General features: G+C 40.3%; 2 protein-coding genes across 12 annotated transcripts in view; one reads left to right on the top strand and one right to left on the bottom strand.

Annotated features, from left to right (window-relative positions):
• The window catches only part of PPP1R1C (protein phosphatase 1 regulatory inhibitor subunit 1C), a 45,459-nt gene extending 39,413 nt beyond the window's left edge, over positions 1-6,046 (top strand). Inside the window, exon 5 of the mRNA XM_048953629.1 lies at positions 1,524-6,046. Coding sequence (XP_048809586.1) covers positions 1,524-1,612 — 89 coding nt within the window. The 3' untranslated portion in view covers positions 1,613-6,046. The remainder of the gene's footprint in view (positions 1-1,523) is intronic.
• A 3,642-nt stretch (positions 6,047-9,688) lies between these two features.
• Positions 9,689-18,905, bottom strand: part of PDE1A (phosphodiesterase 1A) — a 199,863-nt gene continuing 190,646 nt past the window's right edge. For all 11 annotated transcript variants that reach the window (XM_048952855.1, XM_048952858.1, XM_048952859.1 and 8 more), the window contains 2 exons: positions 13,054-13,173; positions 9,689-12,724 (listed from right to left, as the gene is read on the bottom strand). In XM_048952855.1, the coding sequence (XP_048808812.1) occupies positions 13,097-13,173 (77 nt within the window). In that variant the 3' untranslated portion in view covers positions 9,689-12,724; positions 13,054-13,096. The remainder of the gene's footprint in view (positions 12,725-13,053; positions 13,174-18,905) is intronic.

Genomic DNA, 18,905 nt, shown 5'->3' on the forward strand with positions numbered 1-18,905 from the left:
CCCGTTGGCAAACAGATATTGCTAGGCTAAGATGCTGGATATGAACAGATCTAATTTCTCAGCAGCTGGCTTAGAATGCAGTATTGACAGGAGTTCCATGGCCTATCTGTCAATTCATAACAACTTCCTTCATTGCATAGCTGTCTTATTTCATAACAATGCTTGCAAGATCAAATAATTCTGGCAACCTCCACCGCAACTTTTTTGAGGTTTGTGAATGACGGCTTTGTGAGTCTTCTGCATGCATTGGCCAGTGTAGGAAATGCTGCAAGTCTGTACATCCCAAAGATGCGTGGTATTCAGTGACTGGCAATGGGAAGGGCAGGATGTAGAAAGGAGGTTATGAGAAACAACTAACTAATAGTGAAAGTGGCCTGGTGAGTGAGAATTTCATCTTCAAAACGCTCCTTGATTCCTATTGATCCCTTCTGTTAAGCACTGGAATAGGCTCTCCAGGGAGGTGGTTGAGTCACCATCCCTGAGTGTTTAAGAACCATTTGGATGTGGTGCTCAGCGACATGATTTAGCATGTTGTGTTGTTGGAGTTAGTGTAGTTAGTTTGGTTAGATTGTGGTTGGACTTGATCTTTAAGGTCTTTCCCAACCTGAGCAATTCTGTGATTCTATGTTCTGAAATACTGAATAATGCACGTTAGACCAGTACAGTGATAAACAAAAGGAGATGAATTTGCAATACGCACATAGCATCATTTTGAAACAAATGTTCTTTTAACCTTTAGTTAAATGAAATCATATTAAATTATTTGTTTTACTGAAGGGCATTGCTAAAGAGACCAGCATGGTGGTAGCTGAGCACTCGAAGTGTTTCTTCACTTATCATCACAGTTACTTAATTGGATATGTGTTGATTATTGTAGGACACACTTAACACGTACTGTGCTAGGAAGCATTAATTTATTTGCATGTTTTACATCTAAACAACTGTTTCCCAGGGAACTAAGTGCTGCTTGTATGCGTTTGAAAGAGAGGGAGCCCGGAGGCCAGGCTGAACCGAGCTTGTCTCCTGCTGGATGCAGGCTGCACTCCCCTTGTTAGAACTTCTATGAGATTCTGCTTTCAGCTGCTTGTAACTTCATTAAACTCGAATAACTGAAAATTCTCCAAGTGATGAATTTGGAAAAATCTTCCCATATTTTGGAGTGAACAAGGGCCTTCAGCATATCAGCCTCAGGCTCAGGCAGAATGATTCCTACACCTACTCTCTTAGCCTTTAAAACTCAAACCTTGCTTTATAGTGGCAATACTAATCTGATCTCTAAGAGAAAAGAAGCTGTTCTGTTCCTACAAAGTATGATAAATTTCCAAAGGGCCCGTATTCAAGGAAGAGAGTATTTCTGTTGGAAATACATCACAGTACTCTTTGAATGAAGAGTTTTTTGGGAAAGGGGGCCAGTATGGGCAATAAAAATATTTCCATGTATTTATTTATTTGTTTATTTCTTCCTTCATGGAAAAAATATGTCTGATATGAACTAACATAAATTTTAACTATTCTATTTTCAGGGATAAAGCATCTGAAGAGTCAGAGTGATTCAGCGTTCCCAGAGGAGGAAGAGGGAATCGGTGAAAGAGAAGAGGAATGGGACCACTAAGCCATGCAAGTCTGCTTGGGGGCCAGGTACCGCGATGTGACACTGCGTGTGTGTCCCACTATTCACCACCACTTATGTTCCCACACAGCAGGGTGTGCTGGGGGCACACCTTGACTGGGCTTTATGGCCACCTGCAAATCCGTTCTTTGAGCCTTATACCCAGAGATAAAATGGTTGTTTTAACGTCACTCTTCTTTTGTTTTCTATGACGTAGAAATGTCGTTGCAAACATGGTAGATCTGATGGCAGCACTGCCAAAGCTTAACTTCTGCGTGTGAGCTGTGTTCTAAGACCTGTTGTAAATAAATCCCATCTAAGAGCTACAAAATAAATAATATGTTCTTTAGACAAGACTGTATGTTGTACCGTGGGTTTGTCTAGCTTGTGGAGGAGTGTTTGTATAGAATGACCCCATCAGTTAAGGGCTGCTTTTACCAGTAATGTTAGAGTGACCTGCAGTAATGCAGACAGGAACAAAATAAGCAGAGGTGCCTCTTCAGTCCAATGGAGAAGTATGCAAAGATGTTCTTTGGTGTCTCCCAGGTACACAACAGTTAAAATACTTTTCTGGCTTTAAGATTAACTGTACTGTTGTATTAGCTAAGTTTGATACAAAGACTTAACTTTCCACTGACTTTAGTCAATCTCAGAGAGCTGAGGTAGCAAAAAAAAATTAAAAAATAAAAAAAATCCCCAGGCATATGAAAACACAGAACCTTCTGTCTATGCCTTGCATGATGATTTCATTCACAGCTTGAGCTCTTCCATGCAGACTTGCAGAGAAAGGGATCTGTTAACAAGTGTTCCTTTGTAGTTGGGAGCCATCTTGTTGCCCTCCATCTGCACTGCAGTATCTGTCCTCTTTGTCACCATTATTGCAGTCAGCTTCTGTGACTCTAGCTCTGTTCAGCTGCACAGGAAGAACTAAAAGGACTCTTCAGTTGGGCAGGAACATCTACAGGGCTGAGGCCTTTTTGTGCTACAAACAAGGAAAGGAGGGAAGTGACCCTTCATAAAACATCTGAACAGGCCAAAGTCAAGACTGGAATGGTATCAAGAGGAGCTGGGCTCTGCTCCCAGCTTTGTCACGACTTTGATTTTGCACTGTGCCAGGCTCTTCACTTAACCCTGGCTGCAGCAGTAAAATGGTGACCAATATAGAGGCATTCTGTTACTGGCTGATAAAACAATTTGTATTAATTTTTGCTGGTTATTAGTACCCAGAGGCTCCACGTGAGAGGTATCTATGGGCCAAAGGAATAAAACATGCAGAAGTTGTAATAGACGATACAAACACAAGGCACTTTGGGACTTCAGCGTTTCAGAGGCAGCACAAAACACCTGATAAATATAGAGAGAATTCATTACAAATAGCTTGTTTCAGGATCACTGTTGGACTGAAGGATGATTACACTTTATGAATTGGATTTATAAATTAGATTCCATTTGAACCAGATCTGAACGCATTGCAGAGCTGTTAATGCAGTGATGAGAGAACAAGAAGCCTGTTTAACAACCCTTATCTGGATGAAGCTCCATAGTTTGATAAGGGCCTCAGATAGCCACGCCTCAATTTGAATGCTTTTCTAAATGCAGATCTCTTATCACCTCCCTCATCTCTAAATATTCCAGCTGTGTTATATCATTTTAAAAGCCTGTTGCTTTCTATCTGTCCTGACCCAGGGTTATGCACACAGCACGTCTGAGTGTAGGAACAGACTGATCATTTTTGAAGAAGTGACAGGACTTGTTCCTCAGAAGATTCTGTGGGTCCACGTCACCATTTGCTGGTGTTAACCTCACCTAAAGGATATGGATAGAATGCACATTTTTCTGTATGACAACAATTTTAAATCAAAGAATTAAGCAAACTGTCTGATCTTCCACCTGAGAGGTATACCATAAGGATGGCTACAAGGAAAGAGAGAATAAAACATCAGAGCCCAGAAAAACAGAAGAATACCCAGCTAAGTGCTTACCATGGAGCAGAGCTGTAGAACTGCAGTGACTTATCATTGAACCCCAAGACAGAAATGTCCAGGAAGACAGAAAATGTGATCACATGGCATGTGTGGGACAACGGGTGGATCAGGTACAGCTAGCATGGGTTCATGAAAGGAAGGTCTTGCTTGACCAACCTGATGTCCTATGATTGACCCGTTTGGTAGATGAGGGAAAGGCTGCTCACATAGGTCTACCTAGAGTTCAGCAAAGCCTTTCACACTGTCTGCCACTGTGTTCTCCTAGAGAAACTGGCTGCCCATGGTTTGGACAGGTACACTTTTTGCTGGGTAAGGAACCAGCTGTGGTGGTGAGTGGAGATAAATCCAACTGGCAACTTGTCACAAGTGGTGTTCCTTATGAATCAGTATTGGAGCCTGTCCTGTTTAATATCTTTATTGATGACCTGGATGAGGGGTTGGAGTGCACCCTCAGTAAATTTGCAGATGACACCAAACTGTCAATCTGCCTGAGGGTAGGAAGGCCCTACAGAAGGATGTGGACAGGCTGGATCACTAGACTGAGAGCACAAAAGGTATGAGGAGAGGCTGAGGGAGCTGGGATTATTTGGTCTGGACAAGAGGAGGCTCGTGGGAGACATTATCGCTCTCTACAACTACCTGGAAAGAGTTTGTGGCAAGCTGGGGATTGGCTTCTTCTCTCAGGTAACAGCAATAGGATGAAGGGGAATGACCTTAAGTTGTGCTGGAGGGTGGTCAGGTTGGATACTGGAAAGAATTTCTTAACAGAGAGCTTCTCCTACACTTTGGGTGCAATCGAAAGCTCTGGCTATCTCGCAGTATGATCAGCTTTATAGAGTCTTAAATAAACCATGCAGATCTCTTTGCAATGGTGCAAAATACTGTATGCAGTCAAAACGGGCAACAGAGATAGCTTTGATCTGTTTCTAGCAATGCAGAGAGACTGGCAAGGGGAAGGAAGAAAATTATTAAAATAAAGAGCACCTGGGCAATCCTTCACCTTTGCCATAGGGATTCATTTCTTTAGAGTAGCAATTTTTTGAGTAGTTTTTGTAGTTTACTTTTAAATACTCCAGAAAATTTAATATTGTTTAAAATCTGCTTTTCAAAACAAAACAGGATGTTGTTGGGCAATTTTCCTACGGAAATCTTTGTTCACCCTCCATCAATGTTGTTTCCATGTTATTATTACTCGGTTTGACCTGCCTGAGAAAAGTCAGATGGTGGCACTGCTGGAGAGCTGAGAACTGGAGTTGATGGATCAGGTAGAACACAGCAAGTTCCTTGAGCACCTTTCAAGATGCTAAATATTAACAATCACTATAAACATTTCTACTCTTTCACTTGCTCAGAAACACAGATGATTTCTGCATGCTTGTGGTGTGAGAGTTGACAAAAGAAAATTCAAGTAACACTTTTAGAGATGGATTGTATTAGCCCATTGTTCCGTGATTGAACTGATGGAGAAAGAAAGAAGAGGTTGAAAAAAAAAAAAAAAGGCAAGTAATGAATATAATTCTTTTTTAATGAGCAACTCTGATTTGTTGTTTTTCTTCTCATCTCTCATCATGTTCTTATGTTCTATGGCCTTTCTGTGCTGCTGTTCTTCCTTTCAAGATATTGCAGGAAGTGACATTTGCAGAATGATGGCTACAGCAAGATTTGAAAGAAAACTGTCTCTTTGGACTGATTTCAGCTTTTTCCCAGAATCCCACAGCTCATTAATGTGCAGCAATTTAAAGGAGCTTTGTTATTGCATTTTACAGCCTTATTTCTTTTTTCTTGTGTTATACTTGTTATTCCATGACAGATTCTTCACTTTGATTTATTGAGACATTGTGCTAATAAGTTTGTTGGAAAAATTCCACGACTTGACTTACAGGATGGTATGTGTTGTTTATTCTCCAGGTGCAAAAGCAGATAATACTTAAGTAGATACAAAGTAAGAGCCAAGATTTAAAAGTCATTTCTAAAGTGTAATTTCCACTGAAGTCAGAGGAACTGTGTTCAAAAATGACCACAGGTTTTGGCTGACAGTGTCCTTTCTTTTGGAAAAGTATGGTGTGCTGTGTACAGAAAACTTCCTGTCATCCTACTGTCAGTTTAAGTACTAAATCTCTTGCAATATTTTAAGAACTACCCCAGTCTTCTCAAAGTGTTGTTAGTTGTCTGCAATGATGTGAACTGGAAAAGGCTCTGATTAGCTACTTTGCTAGACAAAAATTACCACTCATTATTCTGCTGCTGATGCTATTGAACCTATATCTACAGATCTAGCACGACAGGGCTGGGCCGCTCTCTGGAGAAGGGGTATCTGTCTGCCCAGCCTGGGTAGGCTCCAGTGCTGTTGGGTGGGAAGGGACTGACGTGTGGCCCTGCATGCTCTAGGGCCTCCACTGTGCAAGTTTGGTGCCTGGTACCATGCAAATGAGTTCGGTGCAAGCCCAGCTCAATGCAGATTTCTCCTCTCCCCCCCACCGCCCCCCCTTTCTCACTCATCTCTCCCCCTCTATTCCCCCCCTCTCTACCTTCCTCTCTCCCACCTCTCCTCTCCTCTATTCTCTTTTCCGCTGTGCAGCTTTCCTTTCCCCTTCCTCTTTCATTCTCTTTCTCTTACACAGGTGAGACAGAGGCTTTCTATGTGAGGTCTTATTGCTGAGGAACATGAGGTGATTGTACTTTCTGCTGGCAGGTTTGTAGAAGGCAGAGCTGCAGGTGGCACGTGAAACTCAGCACTAAGTTGGCCATGCACTGGATGGATAGCTGACACCTTCTCCACTGCTGGTTTCATAGGGATTACATCCTCTGTTTGTGTGTGTATGGCTGTTACCTTATTCCTTTCTCTCCTTTAGCTGCTCAGCACAATGGTGAGTTGCAATAGGAGTCTCAGCTGCTCTGTAAGTTCGTCACACATGCAATTACATTTGACCTTTCCACAGCGAGTGTGGCATTTGGCAATTGAGTTGATGTTCAGCATCTCTTGTGCTGTGTTCTCATTGCTCTCCCCAGTGAGAGAGCAGGGCTATCCCCAGCAGCAGCACATTGGGCAGATATCAGGCAAGGCATCTGTGCCCCTTCACTGGGCCTTGAGCCGCTTGGTGACACGATGCTGGTCTCCAGACATAGTAGAGCTGGCTGATGGAGTCTGTGTGTGGTCATTGCCGACAGCAGGGGCATTTCTGCTATAGGCTTGGACGGTTCTGGTAGCTTCTAAAGTAGTCTGTGCTTTCTACAAATATATCCAGCGCTCCTGCTAGGAGAAACTGACTCTGTTTTAGTCTTGTAATGATGCATTTTCTTGGTATATACTGACCCTTAGTGGTGAGCTGAAATTACAATTGCGTTGCCACATTTCTAAATTTTTCTTTTCTCTTTGGCCCAACTGTTCAGAAAATGGCAGGGATCTTTGCTGTGCATCAGGACTGTCTAACTATTTAAATAGCCCCGTTGTCTTTGACAGACATAATGGGCATCCTAAAATAATGACGACAGGTGTTACTCGCTCTTCTGAAGGGAGGGCTGGGGAGCAGCAGTGTCGAAAGGTTATTCCAAAGTGCAAAACAAAAACCTTGGCATTGAGAAGCAATACTCTCCACATAATGAGAAACAAATAAGAACTCAGTATCTGGCACAAACGAACACCTCAAGCTAACAGTGGAGTGAGTATTAATTAGGTTTCCAAAATAGCATCTTTCTGAAAAGCAGCTGAGGTGTAATATTGCTCCTTATTAATCAAAGCAATGGGACAATGTGAACTCTGCAAAAAATAAATGGTTTGCAGATGGCTGTGTGCATCTTTAATAATCAGAAGAACACGAGTTAGAGCTTTAAATGCCAGAGAGTCTTTCTGCATCTTCTCCCTTTCAGAGAGCGATATTTGCAGTTTTCAAGGCAGTGAGGAAAGTGTGTTGGTTTCTTATTACATTTTCCCTGCAGCATAAATTCTATTGATGTGCTTCCCTAATCATGCTAATTATACTGCCATATGTTGCTCTCATCTTTCTTTTTCTCTCCTAATGGGACATAGATTCTCTCTTTTGAATATGTCATTTGTTTATTGCATTTATCAGGGGCTTTAACATTATATGGGACTTTTAATTGCTTTTTTAAACACTCTGCAGATTGAATATTAAAAACAGACATGAAGGTCAATTATAAATAATATTTAAATTGCTCATGTCATTTTTATTCTCTAATTTGCTGGGAATACCAACTCTGTAGCCCTGGTCTCATGCCCATTATTTGCTTGTGAACACACACATGTCCATCAGAACTACCTACGGCTGCAGTCACAGCTCTGTCCTACTCCAAACCACCTTGCAACTAACCGAATAGGAGTCTTCCTCATACAGAAATGCTGAAAAAAAAGATGCATCATCTATTAAGTCACAATGCTCACCATAAATTCACTGCTATTCATTCCAGTGAATTGGAGTGCCTCAAGAAATAGATGTAAATTTTCATTTTTGACTGGAAAGAATAACAAAACTCTCAGAGGAGAGGGGAGAATCGAAGAAAGGGAAGAATGATTTCAATAGAAGAATTAAAAACAGCTAAAATTTCAGTAAACCAGCTGAAAACAGAGAAATTAACAATAGCTGATTACAAGTTCTCCAATAGTAATCAATCCTTACATAAGAAGTGTTGGTAACAGACTTCCCTATCTTTTTGAGGTTAGGCTTTGGGGTGTGGCATTTTTGATTGGCTGGTTGTTCTTTGGCTCATTGAGACTTTTTTGATTGTTTTGTGTTTGTTGTTGGTGTTTTTTTTGCGAACTTTAATTTGCCTCAACAACTTAAATACTTAAATAACTAACAGTTTACTAAACACCAAAACTTGCTTCCCTTCCTCCTGACTGAAGAGCTGAGCTATACACCCTCCACTCTTGTTGGAGTAGTGCCTTTGCTGCTCTGTAAGAATGGGCTGTAGTAAAAGGACTTGCCTGAGCAGAAGGCAAGTGGGTTTTGCAGCACAGTGGTTGTTTTCTTTTTTCCCTCTACACTTATTACTCTGTGAGTAGCCTCTTCATTCCCAAGGGAATGTTTAGAAGCTCAGAGTTCTGTAAAACTTCTAAATCTTTGTCCTGGTACATGGACAAGAGGTCTCTTGAGACCCACTAAATAATTAAATGACCAGGAAAGCAAAACTATCCCAGGGACATTGCCTAAACTTTTCTGAGAGATGACACTTTCTTTTCTTTACATCATTAAATGTCGTTTCTACTCAATTTTTAGGATTTTTTAGGTTTTGAAGGATTTGATTTTTCAAAAAACAATTTACAGTTGGATACACTCCTCTCTAGACAAGATTTGTTTTAAACTATCATAATGTTAAGTCTTTTTAATCTGCTATTGAAGAACGTTAATATTATATTTTACTCTTTCTCATATGTAGTCAATTGAAAGCATCTAGTCCATACATTTCCACTAGGGAACTTGATTACTTTGTTAATTTGATGTCTTAGTAGCAGCTTGTTTGTCTTCTGGCTTACATGCAACAGATGAAAGTCACCCAAGCATATAGCTGAAGAGAGCTGAATGGAGCTGCAAAGAACTAGATATGGCAGAGTTGTTCTTCATTTATTACTATCATGCACCTTATTAGAGCATAATTCAAGTCAATAGGATTCTTTCCATTGATTTCCAGTTGTAGTAGGTTGAGGCCCTGCTCCACTGAACTTTGCTAATTAAGCCTGGACCATGCCATAGAGGTGCCTCTGAAAACAGAACCCATTCTGAAGAATCGGTGCTGGCCTGAATAGTACCAGCAATTTTAACAGTGCCAGCCCCTGGTAAAAAGATTTGGGAAACAATACTTTTTATTGGTTATGATTTCCTTCATATGATGGCTGACTGAGTAGTAAAGGTTAAAAAGGTAAAGCACACTGAGAGAAAGTATCATCAAGGGAGTCACAAGGATGCAAGTGAGTTGGTGCGGCATAGTGGCACAGCCATGGACAAAGCACGGAGTGACAGGCAGGAAAAGGGCACAGGAACAGCCAGCTGCGCTCTGCCACTTTTCAGAGACAACTGTATGCAAATAAGCAAATGCTTCAGTCAAGCAGATTTGTAACTAACACTCAGGAGCTTCATGATCTTTGCCCTCAAATCAAATTTATTTAAGAATATCATCATAGGAAATACGGACAAATACAGCAGAATAGAAACACACAGTTGTAGATTGCTTGTTGAAAATTAAATAAAAAAAATACTGGCTAGATCATAAACCATAACAATATTACATAATATATTTATCAGATATCTCAAGATAAAAGTACAAAATAAAAATTTTGAGGGCTAATCTAAAGCTACAGCTCCTCAGTGTGCTCAATGCAGGGGTACATGCCCATAATGCTGTGGGAGAGATGCAGATATAAACACCAGTTCTTATGGCCCCATGCAATGCTTTGGTAGTGCAGCCTTCTGGGGTTCGGAGAAAGTCCTGCCCAGGAGAGGCCCCCCCCACAGGAAGCTGCTCTGCCATCTGAGTGTGAATTCCACACAAGATCAAAGCCTTAACTGACACACAACGATTATGGTCTCCTCAGCCAAACTAAATTTTCCTCATCCAAACAACACACTAAGCTTTGGGTCATGTCTGGAAAAAAACCTTGCTAAGAATAAAGGAAGAAAGAAAGAGAGTTATCTGGCTTTAAAGAAAACTAAGGACTCTTCTATTTCAGTAACACCTACCACAGTGATTAAGACTGTATAAAAATGAAGAAGTAGAATATTTATACATTTCTGTATGAATGAAGAGTTGAGCAGGCACTGAGTGCCTTCTATGAGCTCAGGAGCTCCTCCTACCTTCTGAAGGACAACAGGACACCAAAAGCCCCACAGGATGCTCCCAGCGTTCTGCAAGTTCTGTTTGTATTTCCAGAAGAAGATTTTAGTATAGTATATCAATCACATAAAGAAAAAGTCAAGTTCAGCTATGGTAGGGTAGAAGTCTGAAATTGAAAGTAAATACAAACATTAAATTTGGATGGCTCCAAAGTTTTGGTCTCAGGGAATGATAAATCACAATGCTGATGAATGCACTGTTACAAAGACATAGCTGGCCTAATTTTTAAATATCTCTCTCAATTTTTGCACTTTTAAAATTTGGCCGGAACTGCAGATGCTCAACATATCTGAAATAAGATCCCTTGTTTGGAAAGAAAAGAGATAAGACCAAAGATATCAGATCTTAAACAGGAAAGTTTTCTACTGTCACAGCATATCGCAATTTGCAATGAGAAAAAAAAAAAAAAAAAAAAAAAAAAAAAAAGTGATATAAATGATGTCTCTTTTTTGGTGCAACAACAATAAGAAATATTTCATTATAAAGAAAAAAATGTGTCCAACATTCCCCATAATGGATTCAGAGGTGCACGGAGTGATCCAGGCTACTAAGGATTTGCTCGAACACTGCCATAATATATAAATTCTTAACTCTTAGCAAAAAATATCAATTGCATTATAACATATATGATACAATTTCATTTGTTAACATTTCATTCTTCAGCTGCACTGTACAGAACTTTGTCCATGCCAAATACAAGCCCTGGACCAGATACACAAGACAATTTAAATGCACTTTTTACAACCTATATGCACAAACATTTCTTAAGTTAAAACTACACACTCTAACTGTGCATAGTGTGTATATGGCTTACATATTCAACGACAGAAATTCCACCTTTTGGCATGCCCTTATTCCAGGGCTCAGAGCTCATATTGTTCCCAGCTCAATTGCAATGATCTGCTGTCAGAAAGGAGACAGTCAAAGGAAGAGAGAAGCACGTGCCCCTACGTGTGGGGTGGCTGGTTTACTGTTCCTTCTTCAGCCAGGACAAAACGCATTCTCTGGAGGCTGAGCCTGTGGTACATGGGAGCTCTAATTAGGTTCCTGAAGCAGTGGATGAGCACCCAGGGCTCTGCAAAGCAGGGAGGAATGCTGCCCCACAAGTGTGCCTCTGTGTGGCCCATGGCGGACTGCAGTCTTGGTCATATTGAGGTAATACAGGATCCAAAAAATGGAACGCAGTGACCCAAGTTAACCAGGAGAGTAAAAGGTGAAGGGAGAGAGGAACGTTCCTTGTTGGCTGCAACAGAGGGAAGTGAGGTTGGGTGCAGGCTGCACGAGGTCCCATGAGGCTCAGCAGGAGCAGAGATGAACGTGGAGCCTCTTCTGGGCACAGCTGGGCTGCAGGGCTCATTCCAAGATATCCGGCAGAGGTAAGTGCCTGCGTGCTCCACTTGTGCTGCCTCTCAGAAAAGATGCTCTGGTGTTTGAACAAAGCAAAGGGAGGACTTCGTCGGATCCATGCTGTCACCTTTTCATTTGAGCAAACTCATTATATAAGGCCTCAATATTACCTTCCAGTTCTGTCTGAGAGGCAACACTATGCGTTGCTGGAGGGCAGCAATTTTTGTGTATTTGTGTAGCAGCCTCATCCGCCTTTGAAATCATAAGTGCCAGCTTCGTAGTAGGGCTGACACCAGTGCTGACACATGACAAACACTGTAGAGCTGAGTATGTTTGAATCATAATACTGGGTGATATTTCCAATACTGATTTGTTAAACACCATCTCCCTCCCTGTGGCAGACATGGGAAAGAGTCATTATTCATGCAGGATAGATAGTACAACTCTATGACTTCCTGCCCAGTCCACGTACTTACATTTCCAGATATTTTAAGGAAGCTAACAAGTAGAACTTTCATGTTGCATGCAGCATGGTTGCATGAACAAGTGTCTGTAACAGTATTTTGTTTTGGCTTTCCATTTCCATTAGATGCCAGTGGCAGTGACACGGAACAGCAATCCAGTGCAGATGATCTTTAACATGTTTTCACATGTCTCTTGGAAACAGCTGGTGTCAGTGATGCAACAAAGCAAGGTCCAACTTTGGCTGGAAAAATTATTTTGGCCAGTTGTAGAAAGCAGAATAAAAAAGGGAAAAGCAACAACAAATATGACAAAGTCTTGAGAGTTGTTCGGTGCGTTGAGTTCCCAGCTCAGGGTTTGATGTTTTACACTTTTGATCCTTCTGCCCAGTCTCCACTGAAACAAGATGATCTGAGAGTAAGTTGACAGACAACAGCCTCTGAGAGCATGGAGGTAGGAACAGTGTTCTTTTCTTCTGCAACAGAGTTCAAGTGAAAATTCATAAACAATATTGTTATACTATTACCACATATTTCTAGTATTCAGTATACTTGACTTGAGGATGTTTTATTGAATGGTTATTTTGTCTCACATTAAGAATTCAGATACACAGTATTGTTTTTCCCTTCCGTTATGGTGAATTGACTTCAAAAGGGACATAAAAAGTGGGTTGCAACACGCTCCAGGCACAATGTTTTGTAATAAACCCACAACTAGGATAGAACAAAGAGAATAATAATAGCAATGAGCCAGTCTTCATGGTACAGAACTATCACCATTATAAGAAAGAAATGACAGAAGTACCTGTCCTGCCAGAATCGTCAGAAGCTTTTAAGAAACAGTAAATCTAGTTGTGTACCAGTGCTTGATTCTGTTCCGTGGCTTTTACTATATCTTCTGTTTGCTTACAGTGTGTAGGCTCACCTGGAAGAAAGAAAAAATGTGATTAAGAACTTGAGTGAGGAAGTGAAAGAAATTTATAGCATCTGCAGAGCTCTAGACAGGCAGTAATGTCTTTCCCCTTTCTTTTACTAAGGTTGCAGTGAGGGTTCATTCACAGTTTTCCTTAACTGTTTTCTCAGCATAGAAAGTACTGGATTTAATTGACTAATTGCTGTGGTTTATCTAAAGTGCAAAAGATAGAGTGAAAGCAATAGACTGCACCGTGAGAGTGTTAATGAAGTGGGTTTTTTAAAAACTTCTAATTTATTGAAAAAATAACTAATCACCCTCAGCAGAGCTGTGCTGTTTAAATCCTCTTCAATGTAGGCAACCAAAATAGGCATAAATTGCTCTCAGAGAGTGGAAGATGCCAATGTCAAGTTTTGAAGATTCAATTAATTCAATCAGATAGGGAACGTGACACCTAGCAACAAGTAGATTTCAAAGTAGGTGACACAGTATAAATGTCAAACTTCCAATCATTAGACAGAGCTCCTGTTTAAGCTGTTCCTTGAATTAGCACTGCTGGAAAAATTGTAAACTGATTAAGGATAGCAGACATGGCGGGGAGTGCACCAAATTTCAGAGTTATACACCAACTATATGGTAAATGCTTAGCTTTAACTAATGGATGGAGTGATCCCACTAATACTGACTTAAAAAACGTGAAAAAGGAAAGCCACATAAGTATCAAAAGCAGAGAAAGCGAGTTGAGAGAAGGGGAAAAGTTTAGAAACAAGAATGCATATGGGGAAAATTTTTGAAAGACAAAAACAAACTATATAAGCAACTAGAAATGAAAGCAGGTGATGTGTGATTTGAAAGGGAAGCTTCAACTCACTGAAAGACTGTCTTTCATTGATCTGAAGAAGAGGCTTAGAGTTTAGAAAGGAAAAAAAAAGAGTGCATGACAATGAACACAAGGAAAGAAAAAAAAAAATGAATAGCCCTGAATTTACCACAGTATTACAGTAAACAAACAGTTTAATTACTGGATTTTGTGAATGATTTCATTGCCGGGGTGCTGCCCACTCTAACACAGCACTGTGCATTTAACCTTCATAAAAACTAACACTGAATCCTGAGCCACACTTCACTTTCCTCACAGAAGTGCATACACTTTGTAGCAACTTCCCAATAGTTGCTGAGGGCTTCTACCCCTATCCTTTTTATTAGCACATCACCTGCTCCTTCAACATCTCCTTCCCTCTATCCTCATCCCAGTGCCTCCTTCGGGTTCCCACTGCCACCCATGTGCAGGGTGCACAATCAATGCTAACGAAGCACACAACCTCCACCCACAGCTGCTGAGCACCAATGGGATTGGCACCCAGGGCCACTGGCATTGCCATGGCACAGGTACTACTTGATGCTGTCCACGTTGCCATTAATTGAACTGGTGTGTTGTTGCTGTGAGCTTGTGCAGCTTTACCACAGGTTTCTGCTGAAGGCTCTGCATGCTCACTGCAACACACTGTGCCTGACAGTCCTCTACTGTCACCAGGGACGAATTTACCCATATTCTGCCTTACTGCAGATTTATTGTCCCCTTTTACATTCTGATACTAAGGATTAATGCGGCTATCATCATGAGCGAAAAGTTAAAGGCGTGCCAACTAGCCATTATAAATCACTGAAACACTAAGTTGTTTAATTAAACATAAGCAGTTTTTAAAATTAATGCTCCAATTAATAAATCACCCAGGAGAAAAGGAAAACCACCACTTAAATAAAATCATCTTATAACAGTTCACTTAATCTTGTCACATGCAATTAAATGATAGTGAGACTGAGGAAGAAGAGCAGTGCTGTGGAAGAAGAGGCATTCAGTCCTGGCCTGAGTTCCCCCAGCAGTTCTCTTTGCTCTGACTGGGACACAGGGAAACAGATCCTGGTATGATGTGGTGGTAAATAGCTGAGAAAGAGGAGTGATGCAAGGAGTGGAAAGCAGCACCTTTTCTCTTTTTTTTTTCCCCCCCAAGGCATGTTCATACTGTCCAGATAAATGTACAAAGAAAACTTTAAAGATGTGTATACTGCCTTTTACAGCTTGCAAGTGAAGCTGTTGAAAATACCTGCTCTTATTTTTACAAAGTGGCCTGACTGAGTCTGCTGGTCATCAACACAGGTGTAGAAGTGAGAAGCAGAGATGCAGTGCTGTGCAGGGAAAGATCCTGCTGGGCTAAACAGTGCTGCATCATGTGCAGCTCTCCCTTCTGGTCATCTTGACCACAACTTGTTTGCGAAGGTGAGGAAAGGCACAAAAGTTATTTGCTCCTATCTGACGTTCATATGTTGACAGTAAGAAATGCCAGAGCCAACCCATAAGTTTTAGGTTGCTAAATAGAAAAGCACTCGTTGCACCATGTGGAGGAACAACAGATGAGAGAAGAAAAATAACATTTAAGATTAATCGTGGTTTCTGGGCAAGGCTGAATCTAGACTGAATACAGATATGTGGTGCCTTTTTCCCTTTAATTCTTCCGTTTCTCACATAGTGAGAAGTAAATTCCACCCAGGAAAACCAGCAGCAATTTGAGTTCTGATACACATTCAGCATATACAAAGGTCTCTCTGAGGTTCATTGTTTGCACCTCATAAGGGATTTTTATATGCCATTGATTTTTGAAAAATACATGCTAAGTGAGAAGTACTGTACTCTTGATGCTACTCATGAATGGCTGATTCTCCAATCCAGTAGAATTCAACAACTGCAGTATTAGACACCAACCTCCACACACACTGCAGCAAGAAAAACCATGCAAAACCATCAGTGTTATTGTTGTTGTCTAAATAAGCATGACAGTTCAAGGAAAGTCCTTCCACTTACAAGAATTACATTTCACTAACATAAAAGAAATATGAAACATTGTAACCTGACAATCCCCTTTGGTACTGGATATTGCCAGCTATTTCAATACTGAGCTCCTGCTTTGTCTCTCTTTTCTTTTGCTGCAACATGGTGGCACTATTGATGCAGAGGTACTTAAAGCTGCTGCTGAACCTCAGTTTTAATTCATTTTGTCTCAGAGAGCCAGGACCTCTGCTTTGTAGTAAGTCTGCTGCCCCAGCCTCTAGCAGTACGTTGGTTTAACTGCAGGTACAACAAGAGCCCACATGTATATATGTCAGTGAAATAGCAAAATGGCTGCCCTTCTGTCCTTAGAAAAGAGGGTCTGAAGAATATGATGACAGTCTTTCTGTAAGTCACTTCAAAAGACCAGAAAGTATTCAAAATAGTTTCCTACGACATTTAAAGTTGGAGAAAATTGAGAAAATGCAAGAATGAAATGTTATTAAAGTATAAATCAAACAATTCAATGTAATAAAAACAGAACATAAATGGCATGGTGGCAGACCAATAAAACCCTGCAGCGGCAGAAAGCTCAGTGGAGATGGACAAGGGCAACGTAACATCAAATATCTTCAGATAAGTAAACCTGATATCAAGCATTACACCCTCTGCAAAGAATACCTAAAAGAACACATTCAGTGAGTGGTCAGCTCAAACATTAATATGGAACAGAAACCAGTCAAAACATCAAGCTCTCCACTTCCCTGTGATTTCTCTATACTGGAATACAAGCACAAAGAAGGAGATGGCTAAGAGCAAATTCTACATACTGCAGAGAACAGACATTTCACAGAAATATCTATTATAAAAAAATGACAACAAAAGACCTACAAATATCAGATGCCTTTTAAAACCAAAACCAAATCAATGCCCTTTTTCTATGCATTGTAGTACTCAATTAAATATCTGCAACAGTGTAAATGAGAAAACAGCTCTTCAGCAAAAGGAGAAATCCAGCCTCATCTTGCCATTTTCTGGCTGGTTGAACTAGGAGTTACTAACAACAGAGTCCACAAAAGGTTCATGAAAGTAAAAAATATCATTTAGGCTTAAGTTGGTTGACCAAGGATGCACAAGTCCATTAGAAAGAATTTAAAAAAGTGCAAGATGTGAAGAACTGGGAACACAGATATTCTCTAAACAACAGTATCATTCCCTACAATGACTGCATTCATTAACGAACTACAGCTGAAACATAGCTTAGAAACTATTCATAAGAACTTGCTATAGCTGGGAATACGTTCTGTTAACAGCATGAGCAGCAGCCCCTACTTCTCACTCTCACCAGGAGGAAAAGGCATGGCTTATAGAACAGGGCAGTCTGAAGAAAAATCCTTCCTTTTTAGAAACAAAACTCTTCTGTTTCCAAAGATCTTATGCAGATGATTACATTTTTCTGGTACAGATGTTAAGTTTCTGTAGAGAAACGTACATTATTATACCAAAACTTTTTGTGGCTATCAGCTACAAAATCTGCTATGGCTCAGGTGTAAGCTGGGGGATCCCACTAAGTGCCAGCACACAGCTCAACCGCTGAAGCTGCCTTGAAAAATAATACACCAGTTCTCCTACTGTGTAATTGATAACTTGAGGCATTATGTCTCCAAATTTATCACTCCTTCTTCCACAACTTGCTATCATCCCACAGAAGTTAGATACTGTTGCCTCTTTAGTGATACAAAGGGCAAGTGATATACCTGTAAAAGCTCTGGTTTTTCATTCAGGACATTACCAAAACTATTTGTTTCCATAAAAATGACAGCTACAGCACAGATGTCTTCTTCGCAGCTTGAAAGGCAACAGACACAGTTTTTTCCTACTGTACTCTACACTCAGTAGATGGGAAACTTTTCTAGAGCACATAAATTTCAAAATAAGCATTAATAGAAAAAAAAAAAGGTACAAAAAAAAAATACATATCAAAGACAAAAATGTCAACTGCTAAGATGTATGGGAACTACTGAGTCACAGCCTGAATCATTGATTGAGCACCTGGGGAAAGGACCTGGTCAGCTCTGAGTTGCACAGGTGAAGGCAATTCAGCTGTGTGAATCCCTCCTTGGTGAAGCTTTCCCCTGTGAACTTGGAATCTTCTGATACGGGTGAGCAATCTTCTTCCTTTCCCTTACAGCACCTTTCAGTTGTGTTAGTCTTTCCATCACCACACCTTTGTTGTAATGCCTTTCCCATTGTATTGATCTGTCCAATTGCTACACTACACAACTTCAAATGCTGTGGAATTAATTTTTGTGTAAATGTTTTGATTTAGAACCCTAAATTAACCATCTGTTATTGCTGATGGGGAAAAAAAAAATTCTGTCAACAAAAGCATGGGAGCACTGAAATGCAAATGGTGAATGTTGGACTCCAGAATGAATAAGTGGGAGTTCTCCATAAAAGGAAGTGCTCAGAAATATGCCAAGTCGTATACTTGTGTCTAGTCTAAGTCTTATAAGCATTTAACATCGCTGCTCATACGTTGCCATACTTCTGGCACATTACTGCAAGGCTCACTGTTAGCTCAGCATTAATGAGCTTAGTGTTATAATTGGAAGAGAGGGAAACAATACTATTATACCTTGATTATTCCTATTACCCTAATATCTCAAACATACTCTAACAATAAACTATTCGGACCATATGAAGATACTATAAAAATGCACACTGACTTCTCTTACTTCCATAAAACCTATTCATATTGCTTGGGCATCTTGAACTGGTAATGTCATATAATAAACATATACCAAATCATAACCACCTTGTGGTAAAAATACATGCATTCTAAAAAAAAAAAAAAAAAAAAAAAAAAAGATTCCGACATCATACGAACGTTTTGGTTTTCTGCCTGTCCAGCAGATTA

Source organism: Lagopus muta, chromosome 8, assembly GCF_023343835.1.
Source record: "Lagopus muta isolate bLagMut1 chromosome 8, bLagMut1 primary, whole genome shotgun sequence".
NCBI lineage: Eukaryota > Metazoa > Chordata > Aves > Galliformes > Phasianidae > Lagopus > Lagopus muta.